This window comes from Arachis ipaensis, chromosome B10 (assembly GCF_059453495.1).
Source record: "Arachis ipaensis isolate K30076 ecotype BB chromosome B10, ASM5945349v1, whole genome shotgun sequence".
NCBI lineage: Eukaryota > Viridiplantae > Streptophyta > Magnoliopsida > Fabales > Fabaceae > Arachis > Arachis ipaensis.
In genome coordinates, this window is record NC_142435.1 from 123,267,389 (window position 1) to 123,287,394 (window position 20,006).

At 32.7% G+C, this 20,006-nt stretch overlaps 1 protein-coding gene across 1 annotated transcript; it reads left to right on the forward strand.

The window, feature by feature from the left end:
* The first annotated feature begins 659 nt into the window (after window positions 1-659).
* Window positions 660-2,983, forward strand: LOC107624313 (putative WRKY transcription factor 40). Its single transcript, XM_016326809.3, has 4 exons — window positions 660-913; window positions 1,404-1,742; window positions 1,830-1,946; window positions 2,404-2,983. Exons 1-4 carry the CDS (start codon window positions 845-847, stop codon window positions 2,728-2,730), a joined length of 852 nt encoding a protein of 283 aa, XP_016182295.1. The 5' UTR covers window positions 660-844; the 3' UTR covers window positions 2,731-2,983.
* The last annotated feature ends 17,023 nt before the right edge of the window (window positions 2,984-20,006 follow it).

A 20,006-nucleotide genomic window follows, 5' to 3' on the forward strand; every position in this document is an offset into this window, starting at 1 on the left:
AATTATTTTTAATTAGTTCATATTAATTAATTTTTGTATAAATTATCTTTTTTAATTCTTATTTTTTAAAGAATTAGAATTTAAAATTAGGACGATTCAAAAATATAGTTTAAAATTTAGTATTTATAATTTAAAATAAAAAATAATTTCATAAATATTAATTAAAAAAATAGCTCTTTAATTAAATTTTGTTAATATAAAAAATGAAAGATATAATAAAAATTAAAATTATTATGTATAAATTAAAAATTAATTAATAAATTAATTATTATATATTTTTTATAAATACATATATTTTATTTAACTTATTTTTAATATATATTTTATATAAAAAATTAATTTAATAATTAATTTTTTAATAAATCCTATCATATTTGTTATATATAATATTATAGGCGCATATTAAAAATTAAATTAAGTTAGTTTAATAATTAGTCTACTAATTCATTAAATTAAGTGTCGAAAATTTAAATTTTATTTTATATACGTAACAATTAATTAATTAATAACATATTTTTAAATGACAAATTAATCTTTCAACTATCGAATTAAAAAATCTCTTAAAAAAAAATAACTTAACAAGTACGAAACTGTAGCTAAGAATACTGCTTTTTCATCCCCTCATCATTTTCCTGCTTCTTTCCTTTAATTTCCTTCTCAGAACTAAAAGACAATCAAAAGTCTTGAAGACAGCCCCAGAATTCTACTCTCTCTCTCTCTCTCTCTATATATATATATTTTCCATTTCTTGCATCATACCTTTCATCTTTCGCTTAAACTTCCTCATCACAACTCAATTATATATAGCTACTGAGAAGTGAGAACTACATTCATTATTTCTGTCATGGAAACAACATGCGTGGATACGTCTCTCACCCTCAACCTTGTTTCCCTTCACAAAACGGATGTTGCGGTTAGTATCTATATGTAAAACCAATTTCCGTGAAATTTTAAGTTATTAGTAGATTCACGCAAAAGCTTCTTTCTAGAATCAATATGTACTCATTTTGATTTCTTAAATCAAAATCTATAATCTCATATTCAACCTCAGATGTTGGTTGGGAGGGTAATACTTTTTACAGATCTTCATCTTTCGAGTATTTGTGGTTAAGAAAAAACAATTGTACTTAAATATAGGTACATACTTGAATCATCTCTTGGAGAAGTTTAATTAAGCTGTTACACAAGATCTTTTGAATGGTTTCAATAACTTAATATACTTTATACATGTAATAATGTGTTTGAGTCCTTTTCTTTTGCTTTTTAGCTAGTATTATGTTCCACTTTGTGTTGAGCTCCTTTTTTTAAAAAATAAAATCTTCTTATCATGTTCTTGAGTTGCCTGGTGGAGTATATAACATTCATTTTTTTTTTCCTTTCTGTTTGGGGTTGGATCGTATCAGCCGGAGGTTTTGGTTGAAGAATTGCATCGGCTAAGCTGTGAGAACAAGAAGCTAACGGAGACATTGAAGCAAGTATGTGAGAACTATATTGCCTTGAAAACCAAGCTCAGCCAACTGAGCAGCAATAACATGGTGAGTTCCGAGAAAGAAGCCGCGGTGTCAAGGACGCCAACACGGAAGAGAAAGGCGGAGAGTGAGAGCTGCATGAGTACCTATAGTGATAAGTGCAACACCCCAACTAGTACGGATGAAGAAACACTCAAAAGAGCTAAGCATGAAGGTTCGCCAAAGGTTTCCAAGATTGTTGTACGAACTGAAGCATCTGATACTACCAGCTTAGTAAGTGATTTTTTTTAATTAACTAATAATAATATTAATCAAGCCTTAATTAATTAATAATATTGATTAATAACGTTTGTGTTGTAGTATGTGAGGGATGGATATCAATGGAGAAAATATGGGCAGAAAGTGACCAGAGATAACCCCTCTCCTAGGGCTTACTTCAGGTGCTCCAATGCCCCAAACTGCCCCGTCAAGAAGAAGGTAGTAGTAGTTATTAATAATATAATATGTTGTGTATATATATTTTTTTTGTGGTATATCTAGGACAAAGAATAATTCACTATGATTCTAAATTTCATCTAAAAATTTGTTATGACTAATAGATTACTATATACATAAGTATATAAGGCATGATTTTAATTTTTAACACACTTTCTTAAACGAAAAATTTCAGAAGACTAACACTTTCTTCTTATGAAAAATTGCAGTTAACCAACACTTTTTTTTCCCCTTATTTTGACCTTACTTTTGAACTAATAATAGCTAATTTTCTTTTTTTCTTTTTTTACACTAAAAATGTTGGTTCTCTACTATTTCTAACTTTATTTTAAACTGATACTAACCAACTCTCATTTTTTATGCCATCACAAGTTGGTTTAATTATGTTGTATTTTTCGTCTCTCATGAAAATTATATGGTATAAATTTTTATTGTATAGGTGCAAAGGAGTGCAGAAGATCGAAGAATGTTGGTGGCAACATACGAAGGAGAGCACAACCATGTGCAACCGCAAGATTCTTATTATTCATCAAGCCTACAAAGTGATGATCATTATCAAAGCCCTACTAGAGTTGACTTGGTCAATAAGTCAGAATTATTAGAATCGGTTGGCAATAACAATGATGGAGGAAAGTCTTCTTGTGTGCGGCTGCAGCCCCAGCTGTTAGCTCAACAAATGGCCACTTCTTTGACTAAGGATCCCAATTTCACCGCCGCACTTGCAACCGCCATTACAGGAAGAATTCTATCTTCACACTTCTCCTAATAACCCCCTACTCATAAATTAATATATACAACCTATAGCTAGCTACTCATCATCGTGCATCATGTATTACCATTAATTTCTTGACTTTTTGAACAGCCACCAGAGATATATATTTATGTATGTAGTATATTATTTATACATCATGAAAATGAAGCATAAATATATATTAAATGTACTTTAGTTTATACACTGAAATTGAAGAAAGAGATGCTGGTATCTATCAATATTATAAATCTAAAAGATTGTATAAAAATGGCATTACTCTGTCATCTAATCACTATAATTCAACAGTTGCCATCTATAATTTAGATATTAGGTCAAAAAAATATTAAGATTTTCATGACTCATAATGTTGTTGTGCATAATCCGACTGTCATACTTATAATGCGGCAACTACTAATTATAATCAAATAAAAAAGTAGAATTATTCAAGTAAAACAGAAAAATAGCGTCCTCCCACGTCACTCCTACCTAGTACCTAATAACTCGAAGAAATAGTTAAAATAGATGTTAAAACTTCGAATATAACAACACAAAAAAGTAATATTTATAATAAAAAAAATTGTTACAATAAATCGAAATTTTAAAATAAAAGAATTTTGTAACAAAAAAAGTGGTCGTTGCAGTATGTCCCATTACAAAGAATTTTTGTAACAAAAAATTGAACTGTTACAATTCAAAGTAATATTTTGTAACAAATATTTCTGATGAAAAAACCAAAAATCGTTACAAATATAATAACAAATTTTGATCTTCAACATATTTTTGGTGACAATATATTTTTTCCTATCATAAAATTTTGTTACAAAATATAACTTAATTTTGTAACATTTTTTTTTAGTTACAAAACACTATTTTGTAATAATTTTTTTAATACAAATTACACACATAATTTATCAAATTATATTATTTTTTTAATTAATTAATATATTAACTAATTTACTCAACAATTCAATATTTATATAATATATAATAGCATAGATAGTTCAAATATCTTTCATTTAACTAAGATTGTTTTATAAATCTTCAACATATAAACTTTAAAGTATAAACTAACAAGACACATTAAGAACCCTAATAAACTAGATAGATACATAGGACAAGAAAAATAAGGAATTATAAATCTCCAAAATGTAAACAACAAGTTACAAACTCCATCATGTTCATACAGTTCCTTTCTCATGGAGAAACTTCTAATAAGTACCACACAAGTGCCACACACCTGAAAAGATCACCAACCAAAAAATACTAGCTTAAGAAACAAGATTTGTTTTTCCTTTAAAAATGCACAGGAAAAACAAAAAATTATACTCGCATTATTCAACAATGAATACGAACTCTAAAATTCTTACCATGTCATTTTCCAACTCTTTTTCGGTTGAGCAATATACTCAACAATTCTTTTGATGGCTTCCACCTATCGATGTAATAATTGAAGAGTAGAGTTTAGACCTTGACAAAACAATTTATTAAAAAAAATCTGCATAATCTCACACTATTAACTTAAATAATCATAATAATTATGATCATTTATACTAACTGTTTTCAGATTATGATAGAATATTTTTGCAAGAATCACTTGTCACTGTTTAACATAATCAGACACATCATATCTTTACAAATAACAACTTAAACAAAATCATCATTTTAATCGACATGTATTTCATCTTTTAACTTAACAGTTCCTTTAACTGCAATATCAATGTCAGCATCATCAAAATTTATGCACGGTGCATTGTCACCAAGTTCCAGAGATACCTAAAAGTTTAAGAGAAAAAAAGTAAATATTATATCAGTTTGGGTAGAAATCCATTTGAATAAAATTTTTTAGATCTTTTATATGAAAAAAATCATATGAACATCTTAGCATACTTTTTTTATTGTCTCAACAGAACCTGCCATCAATTTCTTTCCAACAGCTGTTAAGCATGTGAATGTGATTTTGCATACCTAAATAAGGTTGAAAAGTTCATTCAGCTGATCAATTATACCTGTAACATAATGTTTTTAAAATCTCATGCTGACAGAACCTGAGGACTTGTAAGTAAAGCATCCCCAATTTCAAGAGCATTTCCCATAATCACATTCACAGCACCCTCCAACAATAACTTTTATCATAGTTTACTCAGCCCTTACTCTCATATCATTTCAATTATTGTTGAATAACTGATTCACTTCCAAAGTCGTCTTTTAATTTCAAAAATCAGATTTTCAACAATTGGTTCAACATTTCAAGATTCAGTTTTCCAATCATTCCTTAAACCCAACTTCAATTAATCACTAACTAAGTCCGTTACAGTAGACCATCTCAACAACAATAATTTCAATTTGATCCATCAAAATACAAAAATCACAATAATCTCTCATCAAACAATTCATAATTCAAATTCACAAAATCAACGAATTCAACCAAAGTTCCAATCAAAATCTCAATCATTCCAATCATAATTTCAGCCACAACTCAACATTCATATAATCAATCAATTGCTCAAAGCTATTAAACCTATTTGCATTTATTCAATAAACTTTATGGGCATTCCTAAATTAAAACCGTTTAAATTAAACCCCCTACCTCGATGTCAAATTTTGCAGAAATCGAAGACAGAATTGTGGCGTGATGACTGGTTGGGCTGCCCCCAAAATGCAGCAGCTCCTTCATCTCTTATCCACCCATGTTAGCAACATTCGCAACAGCTTTGACAGAGCAACAGCAACGCAAGTTGGCCACGATAGCGAGCAAAAACGATGAAGTCAAATTCGATAGAATAATAATTCTGGAAATTCAAGGGTGGAACAGGGGTTAAATTAAATTAGAACAAGACCAAGGCTAATAAAATGGCAGCGGAATAAAAAAAAGTCAAGTGGAGGTTCAGAACAAGAATGTCTTACAAGAATTAGAAAGGAATAACAGAACGAAGAAGCAGCAGCAGCAGCACGGACGGTTATAGCAGCAACGGGGAAGATGGCCTTCTCCTCCACCTTGGTTCATTATTTCGGCGGCGGCAGCGGCAAGAAAAACCTCCCCACCATGTGTTCTTCTTCTCCTCGCCATTCACATTTTTCTCTGTGCGACGCCGACTCCACGTCTCCTTTCTTCATCTCAGACTTGATGGCGGCACAGCAGCGATTCAGCTGCGACGATTCAGCTAAATAGCGACGATGGAACGGCGACGAGGACAGAGCTTCCTCTCGGTCATTGCTCGTGTCTCCCTCTGGTCCGTGTACTCGACGGCAACACGCAGTGATGGCTCACGACGGCGGCAGTCTCCTCCTCCCCCGACGACGACCCCCTTCTCCCTCTTCTTTCTTTTTCTTCCTCGAGCTTTCTCTTTTCCCCTTTGAGCTTCCCCTGTTTCTATTCTTTCCCATTCTATTTGTGCGTATGTTTTGTTAATTTAGGGCAAAATTACGTCTTTAATTAGGAATTTAGGGTTAAGGTAAAATATATATGAGTAATATAATAATTTTTATAAAATATTTAAGATAGAATAACAATTTAAGATTCAAATATAATACTATAAAGATTACTTTCAAAACGCATAAGATTTTATTTATCAACATATCAATGAGCCCAAATAATTATTTTTAATTTAAATTATAAAGTAAACATACTAATCACATTTTATAAAATACAGTTAAACTCAAAATATCAATTACCTAAATTAAATTATATAACCTTTCTAATTTATAAAATAAGATATCAAATTAATAAAATAAATCGTAACTTTTTCAGAATAAAAGTTACTTAAATTAAATTGTACAATTCTTTCTTATTTTTCAATTACTAAAATTGTACAAAATATTCCATTATAATAAGATTACTTAAGAATATTAATTGATTCAAAATAAAACTATCTCCGAATCTATTTAATTATTTCTAATAAAATAATTTCTAAAATTATAAAATTTAAACTTAACAAGATAAAATCACAATTTATTCATATTTAGATTTTCAAAAATGCGGGATGTTACAGCGAGTGAGTGAGTGAGTGGGTGTGGGTAAGGTTAGGGTAAAATTAGAGTTAGAATTTTTAATTTAAGAGTTAGGGTTTATTTTTGAAAAAAATATAAAATTAGAAATTTTTGGATAAATTATAAAATAACTAACTATAATAAAAATTGTACATAAATATTAACTGAATTAAACTTAAAGTATTTATAAAAATCAATCTAATCATTTCTAATAAATTAATTTCTACAAGTTCAAACTAATAATGATAGAGAATTTATTTAAATTAAATTATATATTTCTTTCTTATTTTTTAATTACTAAATTATAATTTCAATTATACCAAATACCCAATAAAGATTATATAAAAATTCTAGTTAATTTAAACTCCAATTATTATAAAAATTACATATAACTCCTAATTATTTTTAAATTTAAAGTATCATAAAGCTTTATTTAATTTCTTTCAATAAAATAATTTTCTTAAAATAAAATTCTCAACAAATATAATAAATTTAATTATAAAAAAACTTGGGATGTTACAGTTGGATTATGGTAGGTTTAGGATGAGTAGAGAGAGAAAAAAATCAATTTTTTTAAAATTTTATTTAAATGGATAAAAATGGCAAACAGCAGAATGAAAAATAAAAGTGAGGGGGTAGAATTACGATTTTTACATTTTATATTTATTTTTATTTTTAAATTTTAATTATTTTTATTTATGTTTAATAATTAATTTTTTAATTTAAAAAATTAATTTTTAATCAACATTTAAAACTTAATTATTAGTAAAATTATATAATAATTTTATAAAAAAATATAAAATAATATATATCATTTTTAAAAATAAATCATTTAATCTTTAATTTTTTATAAAAAATAATTAATTAACACAAATAATATTTTAAAAAATAAAATTTTTAAAATAAAATAAAATTAATTTTTTGTTACAAAATAATTGGAGTTTTTGAAATAAATGAATATTTTATTACAAAATATTTTAAATTTTTGCAACAACTTCATCTTTTGTTACAAAATATTTTAAAATTTTGCAACAAAATACTGGTTCGTTACAAAAGCACAAAAGAAATCAAGTCGTTACAAAATATCAAAACGTTTTGTAACAAATTGTATTGTTGTTACAAAACATTATTATTATGTAACAATTACTAATTTTTGTTACAAAAAAAATTTTTTTGTAATAATTTTAAATTTATTACAAAGTTTTTGTTACAAATGTTCCATTTTCTTGTAGTGGCATTGTAGTCCACATATGTTCTCACTAATATGTCGACAATCAAAGATATTTAAAAATGATCAAATCTCCAAAAATAAGTCTATATAAGGTAAAGTAAGATAAAAGGTAAAATATATCTGAAAAATTAATACTCACTTAAGTTAATGTCACTCTTTTCTTTTAATGATTATTGACTTAAGTATCAGAGTACCTTTTACAGGAACCTATCTCGTTTGGTGTTCTATGAAGTTCAACGTATACCTCATCTATGGAGAAGACAAGACTGTTGAGTTTGAAAAACTAATCCTTGATCAAAGTGATAAACAGTATTAAATGATTATAAATTGTTTGTGTAATTTATTTGGCTTAGTGTGCAGGAAAATAAGTTAAACAAAAATGGTCCAAGAAGCTTGAGATGCAGCCCCAAACCACGTCTGGCCCATGTATGTACACAATATGACTCACTCATTGATCATCCACTAAGCAAGCCCACACCAATACTCCAAATCTTGATCCAAAAAGGGAAATGGCTGAACCAAGAAAAAGAAAATAAGCCACATGTTATGTGTAGAAAATCAAACTTGGCCCAAACTACTCTAAACCCATTCGGTGATCCCAAAGCCAAGTCCTCACAAATCACTAGGTCACCAATAGAGCAAACAATATTCAAATTCATTTGATTTTTTTTTTTCATTTCCATCGAACACACTCTCTTTCTTCTCTCTCTTCTCTTTCTCCCTTTCACGTCAAAACTCATAACCAAGAAAGAAGAAAATAGAAAGAGCCGAAGCTAGGTTGTGGTGAAGAACAAAAAGTTTGTTTCCAAATCCAAGCAAGAAGAAGGGTTACAACAAAGAAGCTATTCTCATTCGGTCAAGAGTACATCAAAAAGGTTTTTTTCTCCATTTGTGCTATACCTAGGAATTGTGAAGAAATCTGCCAAGCCTCAAGCACAAATCAAGCAACCATGAAGAAAATAAAGTTAAATATGGTCAAAAGCTCATCCACGGTCCAAATCCAAACTTGGGGCCAAAGCAAAGCTCAATGGTCAAGATTGAAGGAGCTTGATGAAAAAAGATGAGAGAATGGGTAAGTTGCATGCAACAGAATCGAAGTACTCTCTATCTCTCTCTCTTCTGACCACGCTATTCTGATCTTTGATGTTGGAGAAGGAGACAACCATGGCTTTGAACTTGTTCTCAACATTGGAAGCTTCACTCTTCTATAATAAGGGTGAACGGCTAAGGGTTGAAGCAAGAGAGAAAGAGTAGAGCAATGAGTTCAGTTCTCATAGCTACCTAAGCTGTTCTAAATTCTTCTCCTTCATGGTTTTCATGTTGTATTTATTTTTCTCAATTTAGTCTGTCTGAGTCTCATTGAAAAAGGCAAACATGGTAGGTTTGTAAAAAAAAGCCAATGAGAGGTAAAAGACAGTGAGTTAAACTGGGAGAAAAAGTCATAAGATGTCTCAGATTTTTTTTGTACGTCTTTCTGTTTTGTGTCATGATCTTGTGGGGATTCCCTTGCAAGTTGGGTTAGCATTTGGCAGTTGAAAGCTAGGTTGAAGTCCTAGTCAAATTCATATTAGGTTAGAATCTGGATTTGTCCCAGATAGGATTGGGTAGATCCTAGGGAGATTTGGTGATTGTAATCCATTGAAAGTTAGTAAAATTCCGTCTCAGTGAGATGGAGACTGGATGTAGGCTACATTACACTGGATAGCTGAACCAGAATATATCTGTGTGTAATTCTCTTCTTTCTACTCTATCTCTATTTTTGTACTTTTAGGAGATAAAAAGAAAGTATCTCATATTATGACAGGAGACAAAAATAAAAATATCTCCTCAAGTTCTCTTGGTAAAACTAAGTTAAAAGTCAGCAGAAAAAGGAGGCAAAGAGTCAATCCCCTTCTCTTAGCCACTGATAACCATCAAGGACGATGTCTCCCCTTCTGCGTTGAATTATACCTTGGAAACCCCTTAACAGTAAGAACATTAAACACCCACCGTGGGGCATACCTCAATGTTATCCCACATTTTTCTTTTTCACTTGTTATTCCTCTTTTTTGTAGGACCTCAACCATGGCAGATGAGCAATCCCCTATTTCACCAGCACATGCTAAATTATTGGCCATGAATGTTGTGCTGCATGCTGAAAATTAGAGGATGGTTGATCTATTAGCTCAATGCTAGAATGGTTGTCAAGATGATGAGGATTACAAAAATATCAACAATAGCAAAATGCACGAGGACCATACCTTAGAAACCAACATTTTGGTAGAGGTCACTCCAACCATAGGAGCAAAGAGATCTTAGCTTCCAACTCTTTTTCTAAAGACATCATGAGTTTTTAGCTGCTTGCCAAATTTACTTTCCTAATAGTCCTTAAGTCATAAAGGGACTTAGTGATCTGAACTTATACGTTATAAAATTCCATTCTATGATGCTAGGGAACAATGCCTGTTACCTTATTCTTTGTCGTTCTTTTCCTGAATTTTTGGATGGTTCTTTTATGGTTTTCATCTTTACTTATATTTTCTATCTCTACTTTTTAGGAATTCGCCGACCTCTTCACCAATAATTTTGCAGCATCCGATTCATGATTTTGACTACCTCATCACAATCAAACAAGGTCAACCCTAAAGTCTCTGTGACTACATGACGAGGTTCAATAAGAAAACAATAGATATCTCCAACCTTAATCTCGACGTCCACGTATCCATTCCCTTAAGAGTGACCTTCACTCTAACAAGTTCTAGGAAACTATTATTGTTGCCAAGCCCAAGACTTTAGTGAAATTTCGAAAAAAAAAAATAGCGGGACAAATGAAAATTGAAGAGCTCCGACAAGCTCAGCAGACCAATAAACCAACTCAATCAAACAAGAATGTCTAGAAAGATCTTTTCGAATCAACAAAGTAATCAGCAAAGGGGCTTATACCCTTCAAGCACTACTAGGCAGAAAAACTACCTGGTACTTAGAATGCATCATCTCTAAAACTATACCACAACTAACTTGTAAGCTAGGACTTGAAGATATATTCTTTTTCACACTCACAAGATTTCTCCCATACTGGATTTTTCTTAGAGGAATTTTAATGAGGCAGTTCATCCTGCACCTTCTATATTAAGAGTAACTCAATAAAATACATTACTTTAGTGGAATTCTAAGAAAAAAATAGTGGGACAAATGAAAATTGAAGAGCTCAAATAAACTTGGCAGACGAATAAACCAACTCAATCAAAAGATAAGAACCGGAAGAATCTTTTTGAATCAACAAAGTGATTGACAAAGGGGCTTATATCCTTCAAACACTACTAAGCAAAGAACTACCTAGTACTTAGAATGCATCATCTCTAAAATTATACAACAACTAAGTTGTAAGTTAGGATTTAGAGATGTATTCTTTTCACACTCACAAGATTTCTCCCACACTGAATTTTACTTAGAAGAATTTTAATAAGACACTTCATCCTTCACCTTCTATGATAAGAGGGTAATCCTCAATAGATAATATATTATTTTCAACTTTATTGTTGTTTATTTTTAATTATTACAATTATTCTTGACTTTAGTTTTGCTACTATTTTTCCTACACACTACACATGTTACAACAAACCAACATTAAAGTTGGCATACAAAAACAAACCAAAAAATTATAAGTCAAAATCAATCCAAACAAGCTGATACTTATAAGTCAAAATTAATCAAACAACCGGCAATTATAAGTTAGAATCAATCGGAAAAAAATCGACAATTATAAGTCAGAATCAGTTAAAGCAAACGGACACCTATAAGTTAGCATAAATGCAACAAAAATCACATATAAGCTTGTCCAAAAATACACTAATACAGGCAACTCCTTCCTAATGACAAACTTGTCCAAATTTATTTTCAAGTTTATTAAGTTAATATTGGGGGTTAATCCTCATTTCTCCAAATTATTATATTACCACATCTCTTTCGTATCCTACCGAGTTATAACTCGGCAACTCAAAAAGCTCAACCTGTTTATGTTGAAAATAACCAGGTCTAGCTTGGGAGCTGCGATTTGGCCACTATAACTCGGCGATTATAACCTATAGTTCATAGATTAGGTTAAAAGAATATTAAGATTTTCATGACTCAGAATGTTGTTGTCATAACTCGACCGTTATACCTATAACTCGACAACTGCTGCCTATAACTTGGAGAACAGGTCAAACAAAGAGATAAAATCATTCAAGTAAAATAGAAAAATAACCTAGTGACATATCACCCATAATAGTTCGAAGAAGTAGTCAAAACAGATGTCATAACTCCAAACATAATCCCATTGTGGCCTACACATGCACTCACTAATATATCAACAACCGAAGATATTTGAAAATGGTCATATCTCCAAAAGGAAGTCTACTTAAGTTGTTCCTACGTGATAAGCCCGACGATGGGTATAACTTGTCTTGTTCAAGGATTGAGCAGTCTTTCACCTAAAATGGAAGAGGCATATGTCGACTTCCAGAGAAACGGCAGTTGCGTGCACCTGCAAACGCAGTTCAACGCTCAATTAAGTAAGAGTAAGGGATGAGTATAATGTTATTCAAAGTGAATAGATACTTCCCTTTGTTTTGACATGCTATTTATATAGAGTGAAATTAGGTTTTAGTTATACCATAGTGCGGTTAATGTATGTGACCTATTCTTTAATATAGTGTGAAAGTTACTTGTAACAACATCCTCTTTCAATAGGATTTTATTTCTTAATTCTTATCTAATATTTTGCTAATAGAATAATAAACACGTTTAATTATCAAAATAACCGATTTATAGGGAGTATAGCCGTGTTAGTGGAAAATATATCAATGGTGTAATAGTCATTGAAGTTAAAACAGGGAGCATCGTGATTATTGATTTCAGGGGTTGTATGTTTTACTAGGTTGGAGTGGGCTTGGGTTTATTATCCTTCAGTTTTACTATGCTTAGGGCTTTCAGGTTTTGGAAATTTCTGAAAATATAAATAGAAAAGGTTAATAGAGCTCATAACCTTCTGTTCTGCTTTATCATCTTTTTCTCTGTTTCTTATTGAGGCTATAAATCTTAGAATGGGAAAAAAGAAAGGAAAAGGATAAGGACGATAAAGTGGTAGACGAAGAATTTATCCCTAATAATGGTGATCCTTATTCAAGGATAGGTTTTCCTGTAAGAGATTATGTGTCTTGGTTTAGTAACAAAGAAAGTGTCTGTCAACTAGGTAGTTCTGAGTGGGTGAGGAGGGGTGAGGATATCAAAGTTGAGTTTTTACCATGCAATGTGTTTGATAGAATGTATCATAGGAATGAGGGGTATGAATTTTGACAGAACTATGTTTACATTAAACTATATTACAGTCCATGGTAGTTTCCTGATTATCATCGAACTCGTCTTCCTCTTCTTTGTCACCATCGACCCCGTCTTCTTCTTGAAGATCGTTTTCCTCTAGTGGAAGTGCGTCAGCATCTATTCCAAGGTCAATGATGTCATCATCTATAATAGCAGATCTAAGGGCGATCTGCTCATCGGTATCAACCACCATTTTTTAAGGAGTTAAGTTGTCAATCTCGTAAGGTTCCTGACCTTCTGTCCTATCATTAGACTCGATGTGGCTTCTTGGCTTAGTCTTAACCACAACCACCTAACTAGACTTGCATGAACCCAGATAAGAAAAATAATATACCTATCTTCTATTTTGAGGTAGAATAAAAGGATCATGGTGCCTATATTTCTTGGTTACATTAACTTCTGTGATATCGTAGTCCTTGTGATTTCATTTTTCTTGTTGCGAACTTGGATCATACCATTCACACTTAAACACGCACTCCTTGTACGTAGTTCGACAGAAATACTCTAATTTAATTATGTTGTGTAATACACCAAACCAATCAGAATGAACCCTGCCTAAATCCCCACGAACCCAAACTCTGGTGTTATCTATTTTCTTTCCAATCGACCACTGTAAGATATGAAATCGATATCCATTAACATTGTATATTGGGTATCTAGTGCCCTTATTCATTGGGCCTCAACTAAGTGCAACTAGTTCTGAATATGTTGTGTTAGTTAGCTGCATGCTGACGTATTTTCTGAACCAACGTGAAAAATTGTTCAATGAGGTATCAGAATTTGCCTCTTGGAATAACCTATATGATTCATCATAGGATAAAGAAGTTTTAATTAGATTAAGAACGTAGAAAACTCACATAAGGTAGGGTTAAACTTGGTCACAGTTAAACAATATATGCAGATGTTCAGCATTGATTTCTTTCTGCTCTAACCAGTAGTCACTACCCACACCCATTGCAGCTCCTTCCGAAAAAAAGATTGGGTATGTTATTCCACTTGGCAAGGATTCTCCCTTTTCATCGTTCCTTGCAACTGTTGTACTACATGATTCAACATGAGACTGAAAATAGAACGAGCAAAATGCGGTTATTTCCTTAGCTAGGAATGCTTCATAGATGCTGCCCTCAATCTGAGCTCTGTTCGTCACGGTGTGCTTGAATGAACCAATCGTCCTATCAAATGGGTACATCCATCGAAATTGGAACGTCCCACATAGTATTGCTTCGTACGGTAGGTGGATTGCTAAGTGTTGCTTACAAGGTTCTAAAAACCGGATCGGTCATCGAACTGCTCTAGTTACTAGTTCACTAGTTTACTATTCCAACTGGTCCAACTGTGGTTTAACAAAAAAAAAAAAACTGTTTTATAATAAAATAATTTTAAAATTATAAATAAACATCCTAAAAAATACAAACATCAAAATATTATTCAAACTTTAATGACATTATGTATATCATTTGATGACTAAGATTAAATTATTATTGCATAATGACATGATACTCATAATTTATATGACAAAATAAGATAGTAAATCAAAAACAAAATTTTTCACCATATCACTATTTAAAAACACATATATCCACCTTAAACTAAGACAAATAAATTAATCTGAGAATTACAACAGTCATAATGCAATATAATTTGTGAAGCTACACACAAAAGTCAGTTTTAAGACCCAAATAAAAAGGTGCTTATAGAACATAATTCATATTTTCTAGCACTAGTATAAAGTTCCTAAAATATAGTAGCATGGCAGAACAACCATCCTATATAAAAATCACAACACAAAATAAGCAGCATAGCAGAACAATCATCCTAATCAATAATCAATCAATCATTCAATTTAAGCACAATTCAGTCAAAAAACACAAAACAACAGCACATCACTATATATAAAAATCACAAACACAAAATAGCAACACAGCAAAACATTCATAGCTAATCAATAATCAATTAATCATTCAATCTAAGAATAATTAAGTTATTAAGACAGTCATAATCTAAGCAGAATCGAGTCACAACATAAAACAAAAAATAGTAGCACAATTTTAATGAAGATTAACAAGATTAACCAGTAAACTAAATCAACTGAATCATCATAATTTTAACAAAGATTAACTAGCAAAATAAATCAACTAATTATTCAATGATTCAATCCAAAACAAGAAAACAGAGTATAATACAGAAAGATTGTTGCGAGAGAGATTCAACCACTGCAACTGCTTCAATTCTCCAAGCACTCTTGGCATCATTCCATTCAACAAATTCCCACTAAGATCAAGAGAATAGAGAGCTCTGTATGACTTGAAGTCAGAGGGGATGCTTCCTTCTAGTTTGTTGTTGCTCAAGTTCAATTCCAACGAGTTAGGTAACTGAACAACTTCAGCAAGGTTCAAATAAAGAATATCAGAATCAAATCAATCAATTAATAGAACCAGAGCATATCAGAATCAATATTCAAGATCATCCACATTCTACAATCCTAAATCACAATAATGACTAATCATAACAACAATTGAAGAAGAAAAAAGAAAAATCATAGATTAACTAACCAATTAAAGGTTTAAAACAACAATTACAGCTAAAAAAAAAACTTTCTAAAGAAAGCAGAGATTGTAGTATCATTGTGAAAAATCCAACTCGAATGGGCTTAACCAAGAGGGAAGATGAATATACTTACCTGCTCAATCAATTAAGGAACGAACTAGCTAGATCCTTCGAGACAGAGCACAGAGCGGGTCAAGGAGCACGATGGTGGGGCTGACATGGTGGAACAAAGGCAGCGCGGTGGGTCAGTGGCTGCGCGATGGAGGAACGAGGCGAGACCAGTTGCAGCGGTGACAGTGGCTTCGAAGTTCGAACAACGGCGGAGATAACCGACTTCAAGCAAGGCGGTGGCTTCAATGGCGGCGATGACATGACGGTGGATGGACAGAGCAGGTGTGGGAGTGAGGCAGGAGCTCGAGTTGGAGAGGAAGGAGGAGGAGTGTCCGTGAGTGAGAGAGTGGCAGAGTGCTTCGTTCGGACTTTGGTGAAGAGGAACAGGTTCACAAAGTTAAGGTTTTCCACAACTAAAATGACAGCATTTGCTTCCTAATTCAAAAAACCGGCCGGTTCGACAGTTCAATAGCAGTTTTGAAAATTGGCGGTTTTGACTTCTAACCGATCCGTTTTTTCAGCGATTCACGATTTGACCGGTTTGATCGGCCAGTCCAAACCGATTTTCAGAACCTTGGTTCCATAACGTCAAAAAAGGAGGGAGGGAATATCCTCTCTAGCTTAAAAATTATGATGGGAATATTCTTGTCCAAGACTGCGAGATCATTAATACTACGTTTTGTAGCGCATAACTCCCTAAAGAAGTCACATATTTTTGTAATGGGTTTCCAGATGTTAGTTGGAAGATTTCTGAACGCGACAGAAAGTAAAGACTCCATGAAGAAGTGACAATCATGACTCTTTAACCCAGCAAGCCTACCCTATGACACGTTTGTACACCTATCCAAGTTAAAGGCATAAACCATCAGGAAACCTTGATCCTCTAATCCAATTACAAATATTTTGTCTCTACTCCTTTGTTAGACCGAACACCGCCTTTGGTTTAGCCCACCGCCTAGTTTTGGGCCAAAATCTTTAAAATTAGTGTCAAAATTTGTATTTTTAATATTTTTACCTCCTTAGATTATAAATATTTGGTTTTTTTAAATTTTTTTAAATAATAATTAATTTATTAGCTAAATATTTATTAATTTCATGGGGTTTACATGTGGGGCTCACCAAGTAGGTAAAAAATTGAGCTAGACTTTGCATTGACAATCATTATATTGCCCTAAAGATTGCATCAAGTTTGTTCGAAATTGCGATCAATGTTAAAGGCATGCTCATATTCAGCACGTACCTGCGTCAGGCTTACATGCTATCATTAAACCTTATCCATTTCAAGGATGGGAATTGGACTTAATAGGATTAATACATCCTCTATTGACTAAAGGACACAAATTTATTTTGGTTGTTGTCAACTACTTCACTAAATGGGTGGAAGCTGTGCCTATGAAGGAAGTAACACAATCCAAAATAATTAATTTCATTAAGGAGTCGATCATTCACAGATTTGGCATTCTGCAAACCTTGACTACGGACCAAGGGACTATTTTTACTGGTCGACAGATAAAAGGATATGCTGAATCATGAAGTATTAAAATCATACATTCGGCTCCTTATTATGCTCAAGTTAATGGTCAAGTCGAGACATTCAACAAAATCATAATAAATTTAATTAAAAAAACACATAGGGATGTAGCCTCGGAATTGGCACAATACACTGAGTCAGGTGTTATCGGCTTACAGATGCTCTCCAAGAGAATCAATTAAGTCGACACCTTATGAATTAGTATATGGTCATAAGGATGTGCTACCATTGGAAATAAACTTGCAAAATATAAGAGTAGCAAGGCATAATGATTTACCAGCCGAACAATATTGGCCAAGAATAATCGATGAATTTGATGAATTAGACCAAGATTGACTAATAGCATTAGATATAATGATCAAACAAAAAGAAATGATAGCTAAGTCATACAATCGAAGGGTAAAGAGCAAAAAATTTGCAGTTAATGACTAAGTTTTAAAATTGGTACTTCCGACTGAGTAGGTAAAAGGGAAATGGTTTGCTTTATGGGAATGACCTTTCAAGATAGAAAAGGTGGTCGATGGCAATGCATATGGAATACGAGATATAACCAGTAATCGAAGTATGCATATAAACAATAAATATCTCAAAGGATACTATTGTGATTGCTAGAGCCAAAGCAATCGAAAGTCACATGACAAGTTTAAAATATAAAAATAAATGAATAAGAATAAAGTTCTAAACATCAGCTTCAAATCCTCTTGGCGTCAACCTAGGTTTATGGTTTCTTGGGCTGCTGCATCTCTGGCACTAGTAGCTCAAGTGATTGCTTCAACCAGAGCCTCTTTACCTGTAATATCGGTAGTATGAGCTTGCTCAATATTGTGAAATCAAATGGAAAGAGTGGCATTAGTTGCTACAACCTTGTTTTTATTAGATTTCACATTAGCCAACCCTTTTCTAAAGTCGCGATGTTCGATGCCAATTTTTACTCTTTTGTTTGACCTTCAAACAAAACTTCAGCAATCTGGGACTTAGCTTTCTCACATTTTTCAATTGTGTGTCATGATTTGCTAAAGCCTCGATCGATTGGTTTAACTCATCATCAGCATCTTAAATTTTGGATAGATGAACATAAACCTCTTCGATAAAGGAACTTAGAGCTGAATGAGTATTAGAAGGAATGTGGGGGACTAAGAAAAGCAAGAGCATTAATAAGTCTAACCTTCAAATTGGCGTCATTATTAATATATCCTCTAGAGGTTGATTTAGATAGTTGAGGATGATGTTGACTTGTTCGACGACCTGAGGATCTAGGCCCATAGGAGCAAGAGAAGTAACTTCCTCTGTGACTTCCTTTTCTTTGAGTGGTTCATCAGGGATCGACTCTTTAACATGTGGAATGGTATCACTCAGTTCTGGACTTGAAGATACCACTTTAGTCCCTTCAGAAGAATATACCTGTCGAGCTTCAGTTAGGATGTTCTCCAAGTTGAAGTCAATGTCATCAAAGTTTAAATCTCCAACTTCTAGAGGAGGAACAGTGAAAGATGCTTCTAGATCTTGATCGATAGATTTCTGTGTCGATGGTTGAATATGAGAAACCATAGTTGCTGCAGCCGTCAATCTCAACCCATGGACAGGACCAGACTCTTGGCGAGTTTCAGCGCTATTTGGAAGAGGGTTGTAACTTGCCTGAAAAGAAAAACAAGTCAAATAGCAAAGAATGATTGACTCGATGAATTCGATCAATAAAGAACGTACCAGAGGAGAAGTCATCGAAGTATATGAAGCAGCAGTTGAGGGTGGATTCTGAGTTGGAATCGGAACAGAGATCAATGGAGGCTAAAGAATTTTTGTTTTTGCATGAACAGATTGATCGACCTCTGGGTTAGAGGGGGCAACATCAGCAATTTGAGAAGAAGTCCCTATCTGAGATTGCTTCGACTGAGATTACCTCGACTACAAAATAATTATCATAAGAAAGACAAGTACATGGTGAGGAAAGTTGCAAAAACATTGACCAAGCATGTACCTTGAAGGAAGTGGTGGGCCGACTCTTCTTTGGTAGTTCAGCATTCATTAAGATGTCAATGGGACCACGTTTCTTTGAAGTGAGGGTCGCACCCTTTGAGCTACCTCTTCCTCGACCACTACAGCCAGTTTGGCTCTTGGAGGAGCAGTATCTTTATCTGAATCCTAGATTTCTTCAATTGGAGGAGAGTCAATAGCAACTCCAGTAATGGTAGTGGGTCGAGCACCTGCATTGAAAGAAGTTACAAAAAGGGATTTTGAAAAGAATAATCAATCCAAAAGAGTATGAAGTACCTGAAGGATATCTAAGGATCCTCGTTCGACCACTCAGCACAAGATGAATGTCTCGACCGTATTCAAGATTAGTCGAAGTTACTCCACATGTCCTTGGATCGTTTTTTTGAAGTTCATAAATTACCCTTAAAGATCCTTTAGGAGGGTCAGAGAGTCCATCTACAAGGCCAAAAGGGGCATAGGGAAAAGAAGAAAATTTGAAAGGATGCATAAAAGATTTTCTTTTGGCTAAAGTATCTTTAGCGTGAGCTTTGAAAAAAAGGTCGAAATACCTGT